Source organism: Chrysochloris asiatica, unplaced genomic scaffold (assembly GCF_000296735.1).
Source record: "Chrysochloris asiatica unplaced genomic scaffold, ChrAsi1.0 scaffold00162, whole genome shotgun sequence".
NCBI classification, from domain to species: domain Eukaryota; kingdom Metazoa; phylum Chordata; class Mammalia; order Afrosoricida; family Chrysochloridae; genus Chrysochloris; species Chrysochloris asiatica.
Genome location: NW_006408680.1, coordinates 5,757,983 through 5,763,918, shown reverse-complemented (window position 1 = coordinate 5,763,918; position 5,936 = coordinate 5,757,983). Strand labels below are relative to the sequence as shown.

Sequence of the window (5,936 nt, the reverse complement as noted above, 5' to 3'; positions counted from 1 at the left end):
TCTCTGGGTGGACTCAAACCTCCAACCTTTAGGTGAGCGTGTTCAGCATTTGCCCCACCCTCCCCCCGTGGTCCCTGCATGAAGACATCTTGCAATAACTCTTGAAGCCTTGCTGTTGTTTATTTCCATCCTTTTGGGGGCTGGGTGGTGTACCACAGGGGCTAGTGTGGGATAGGATTCAGTTATAGCTAGAAGAAGACACAGGGGACTGGGGTCCCCGGGAACTCTGGGCTTGTGTCCTGAGACCCCAGCCCCAGCCAGAAGGTGCAGAAGGAAGATGTCTGCTCAGAGCTCATCTGTGTCTTTCTGAACCAGAACTGCACTCTCCCCAAAGCAGGAAAGGCAAGTAGAGATAAATGTGTCCCATGACAGGGACACACATTAATGTCCATCACAGATAAAGCCTGCCCAGTCCTAAGGCCAAGCACAGGGTCACTGAAGTCTAGGCTATCCCGAGAGCAGGAGCAGGGCTCAGCCAAGGGATGGAGGAGCAAAGCTGGTCCTTGGACATCTGGGTGGTCTGTGTGTCCATGGACAGGACTATCCCCACACCTTGGTTCATGTCCTTCACACAGGGCGGGATGGGGAGTTCAGCATCTTCCCCTGGGGGCTCAGTAAGGTCCAATGAGGGTCACCATACAAGGGAACAGGCAGGAGCCGCTGGGCCCCTAAATCACTGTCATCTGAACATCCCCCTGCTGAAGCTGGTGAGGTGGGAAGCAGTAACCCGAAACCTACATGTAGACAAGGATAGCTAAGACCAGCTGTGCTTCGAGCCTGAGGACCCCGGCAGCAGTGTCCCCATTGAGGTTCCAGGCCTCTTTCTAAAGCTTGTCCTCTCTCCCTTCCTTGCAGCATCCTCTTGGATGAAGAGGGGCACATTAAGATCACAGGTGGGTACCCAGCCCTTGCCCAGCTCGAAGCCCGCTTGTGCTAGACACTGTCTCTGTTCTGCCTCAGTTACTGTGGACGTGGGCCAGCTATGGTACTGCGTGGCTCCCACGAGCACTTGGAAATTGTAAAATTCCCAAACCCTGACCCTCAGGTTTCCCTTGGATCCCACTGACTCCTCTCAAGGACCTCCTCTGGGCCGCCTTGTCTGGTTCTCAGCCTTGCTGAGATCTGGGGTGTGGGTAAGGCCTGCGGCACAATCTGACAGTGACACGTGTCCCGAGCTGCATTTGCATGCCCCCCCCCCAATACATTCCTGGTAGCCTTCACTCCAGCATCACCATTTCTCTTGGCCCATGGCAAAATAACCAAACCAAACACCCTGCCATCCAGTCCACTTCATCACATGTACAACTGCCCCATAGGGTTGTCTTGGTAGACCACCAGGCCTTTCTTCTGCAGCACCAAAGGGTGGACTCAAACTGCCAACCCTGAGGTAGGAAGTTGAGCACAAACCTCTTGTACCATCTGGGGGCCTGTTGGCCACTGCAGACGCCTCCCTGCCTGCAGACACCTACTCAGCCTGTCCTCCTCACTGCCACCAGGGCGGAATCCGACTGAAGACACCTGCTGGTTCTGAGGCCCCATGTTCACAGCTCTCCTGCAGCTGCTGAAACAAGCCACCTGAAACTCAGGGGCCTAGATCAGTGTTCATTTCTCATCTCCCTGAGTGGGGGCGCAGGCCTACATGGCGGTGTCAGCAGATGGTCCAGGCTGGGCCACCAGGGGCCGCCCACCTCCCTCAGATCCCGGCCTTGCCTGACACCACTCCATCCTGCAGCTCCCTTCATATGAGGGTCCTGGGGGGGTCATATGAGCTCGCCCAGACAGTCGAGGGTAATCTTCCCCTCAAGACCCTTCAGTCCACCTCTGCCCTGAGAGGTGCCATGGACACAGACCTCGGTGAACACACAGATACCTGTGAGCCCTCCACTGTGGGGCCATGCTGCCTGGATGCTCCTGGGGAATGTCTGCCCCTTCCTAGTGCACCCCACCCTCCTCTGTCAGTGCCCCGCATTGTGGGCGCTGTGATTCTGGAAGCTATGCCACTGTATTTTAAATACCAGCACAGTCACCGATGGTGGACAGGCTTCATTGGCACTTTCAGACAAAGACAGACTCGGAAGAAGGAGAGGCGAACTGTTTCTGAATGTTGAGCCACTGAAAACCTTATAAATAGCCGTGGAACATTGTCAGATATAGTGCCATTAGATGAAATATTAGGAATAGCGCCAGAATATTGACAGATACAGTGTTGGAAGATGAGCCCCTCAGGTTGGAAGGCATCAAAATACAAATGGGGAAGAGCTGCCTCCTGAAAGCAGACTTGTCCATGATGACACAAATGGAGTAAGGTCTTCGAGATCTTCATTTCCTGATGGGGCACAAGAGAAACAGCTGTAAACATCCATTAATAATCAGAGCATGGAATGTATGAAGTATGAATCTAGGAAAATTGGAAGTTGTAAAAAATGAAACTGAACACATAAATATCAATATTCTAAGCATTTGTGAGCTGAAATGGACTGGTAGTGGCCATGTTGAATCTGACAATCACATGGTTTACTATGCTGGGAATGGCAAATTGAGGAGGAATGGCATCGCATTCAACTTCAAAAAGACATATCAAGATCTGTCTTGAAGCACAATGCTGTCTGTAATAGGATAATATCCATACATCCTACTAGGAGTCCTGGTGTGACGCTTTAATATCAGCACTGGACTGCGAACCACAAGGCTGATGGTTCAAACCCATCGGTAGCTCCTCAGAAACCCTATACATGTTCACTATGAGTGGAAACTGACTCGATGGCATGTAACAACACCAACAAGAAGGAAGCCCAGTTAATACTGCTAATATTCAAATTTGTGCACTAACCACTAAAGCCAGTGAGGATGAAATAGAAGAATTCTACCAACTTCTTCAGTCTGAAATTGATCAAATATGCAATCCAGATGTGTTCATAATCACTGGCGATTGGAATGCAAAGGTTGGAAATAAACAGGAAGGATCAGTAGTTGGAAAATATGGCCTTGGTGATAGAAATGATGTTGGAGATCGCATAGTAGAAGAAGACTAATGACTTCTTCATTGCAAATACATTTTTGAAACAACATAAGAGATGACTATACACATGGACCTCACCAGATGGAATACGCAGAAACCAAATTGACTACATCTGTGGAAAGAGATGGTGAAAAAGCTCCATATCATCAGCCAAAACAAGGCCAGGGGCAGGTTGTGGAACAGACCATCAATTGCTCATACTCAAGTTCATTCTGAAGCTGAAGAAAATTAAAACAAGTCCATGAGAGCCAAAATATGACCTTTAATAATCCCATCTGAATTTAGAGATCATCTCAAGAACAAATATGATGCATTAAACACTAATAACCGAACACCAGAAGAGTTGTAGGATGACATCAAGGACATCATAAAGGAAGAAACAAAAGGCCAATAAGAAGACAAGAAAGAAATTTAAAAATGTATGCTCATCCAACTTAGAAATTTGAAAGCAAATGGAAGAACTGAGGAGGTAAAATAGCAGAACAGAAAATTTCAAAGGGCATCTGGAAAAGACAGAGTCAAGCATTATGGTGAAATGTGCAAAGACCTGGAGTTAGAACCAAAAGGGAAGAACACATTGACCATTTCTCAAGCTGAAATAACGGGGGGAAAAAAATTTCAAGCCTTGACTTACAATATTGAAAAATTCTATGGGCAAATCTGTGCGCTGAGCAAATAATCTGAGAAACTGGATTATATGAAGAATAATGTGGCATCAAGATTGGAGGAAGATTCATTAACAACCTGCAATATGCAAATTATTGCAAGATTGCTTGATGAAAGTGAAGAAGACTTAAAATACTGATGAAGATCAAAGACCACAGCCATCGGTCTAGGTTGCACCTCAGTGTAAATAAAACAAAAATCCTCACCACCGGACCAAATAAACAACATTCTTATCAACGGAGAAAAGATTGAAGTTGTCAAGGACTTCATTCTTCTTGGATCAACTATCAACACTCATGGAAGCAGCTGTCAAGAAATAAAATGACGTATTGCATTAGGCAAATCTGCTGCACAAGACCTTTTAAAGTGTTGAAGAGCAAAGATGTCAGCTTGAGGACTAAGGTGCGCCTGACCCAAGCCATGGTATTTTCAATAACTTCATATGCATGCGAAAGCTGGACAGTGAATAAGGAAGACCGTAGAAGAATTGATGCTTTTGAGTTATGGTGTTGGAGGAGAATATTGAAAGTGCCATGGACTGCCAAAAGAACCAACAGATCTGTGTTGGATGAAGTGCAGCCAGAGTGCTCCTTGGAGGCCAGGATGACCAACCTTTGTCTTTCATACTTAGGACATATTGTTTGGAGGGACCAGTCTCTGGAGAAGGATATCATGCTTGTCAAAGTAGAGGGCCAGTGAAAAAGAGGAAGACCTTCATTGGATTGTCACAGTGGCGGCAGTGGGCTCCGGCATAACGGTTGTGAGGATGTAGTAGGACTAGATAGCGTTTCGCTCCATTGTGCTTAGGATCACTGTGAGTGGGAACAGACTCGGGGGCACCTAACAGCACCAACTATGCACTCAGGGATACCTAGCCCCCTCAGAGCTCCACTCGTGCCTGACCTCTGGGTCCCAGGTCTCTCTCCTGTGTCAGGGAGGGAACAGTCCCCAGCTCCAGCTTGTTGAGGACAGGGTTTGTCCTGTGAACCAGGGGTCCAGAGTCTAGCCATGAGCACACAGGAAACAAATGCCTGTTCTGAATGTGGTTAGACTCTGTTCTTTGTACTCAGACACTGCATGTGACGGGTGTATGGGCCAACCCCTAGCGGCTGTCACTGTGGAGTCAGGGAACCAAGCGTTCAGGTTGGTGGGGACTCTGGCAGGGGTCTGAATGTGACATGCGGGCTGAAGAAAGGCTTTGTTCTTACGTCTAGATTTCGGCCTGAGCAAGGAGGCCATCGACCACGACAAGAGGGCGTACTCCTTCTGCGGGACCATCGAGTACATGGCACCTGAGGTGGTGAACCGGCGGGGACACACGCAGAGCGCAGACTGGTGGTCCTTTGGCGTGCTCATGGTGAGGCTTCTCCCTGCCAACCCTGGGAGTCCCGCTCATGGTGAGACTCCTCCCAACCCTGGGGGTCCCGCTTATGGTGAGGCCCCTCCCCATCCTGTGGGTCCCGGCTCGTGGTGAGGCCCCTCCCCATCCTGTGGGTCCCGGCTCGTGGTGAGGCCCCTCCCCATCCTGGGGGTCCCGGCTCGTGGTGAGGCCCCTCCTGGTCCTGAGCATCTCTCAGCTGATGGAATCACCCTTCTGTCTTCTCAGACTGAGGGTTTTCCTAAGTTGGGCTTCCCCACTGCCAGTTTGGTTCAGAGATCCTGGATGGCTGAACAGGTGTCCAGTCTGCACCGTATTCTTACCTGGGCCTGATTCCTGAGTCTCACATCTCCTAGGGGCTGTCCACCCCAGATTCTTTCTGTAAAGACGAATGGTCTTGGAAACCCTTCAGAGGTTTGCTAAGATTCATGCAAAATCATCGGACAGTGTCATTAGTGTCACATGTAAAATTTTACTAATGATAGTTCTAAAAAATAGCTGCAACAGTGCATTGACAGGGAACAGCCAGAGGTTCAAGCTGGATTCAGATGAGGACATGGATCAAGGGATATCACTGCTGACATCAGATGGATCTTGGCTGAAAGCAGAGAAGACCAGAAAGATGCTTACCTATGCTTTATTCACTACGCAAAGGCTTTCAACTGTGTGGATCATGACAAGCTATGGACAACATTGCAGAGAACGGGTATTCTGGAAGGAACCTGTACATAGACCAAGATGCAGTTGTTCGAACAGAGCAAGGGGACACTAAATGGTTTAAAATCAGGAAAGGTGTGTGCCCAGGTGTTCTTTCACCACACTTACTCAACGTGTATGCTGAGCAAATAATCCGAGAAGCTGGATTATATGAAG

General features: G+C 48.8%; 1 protein-coding gene across 3 annotated transcripts in view; it reads left to right on the top strand.

Annotated features, from left to right (window-relative positions):
* RPS6KA2 (ribosomal protein S6 kinase, 90kDa, polypeptide 2) overlaps positions 1–5,936 on the top strand; it is a 331,396-nt gene that overhangs the window by 288,731 nt on the left and 36,729 nt on the right. For all 3 annotated transcript variants that reach the window (XM_006871180.1, XM_006871178.1, XM_006871179.1), the window contains 2 exons: positions 856–893; positions 4,900–5,042. In XM_006871180.1, the coding sequence (XP_006871242.1) occupies positions 856–893; positions 4,900–5,042 (181 nt within the window). The remainder of the gene's footprint in view (positions 1–855; positions 894–4,899; positions 5,043–5,936) is intronic.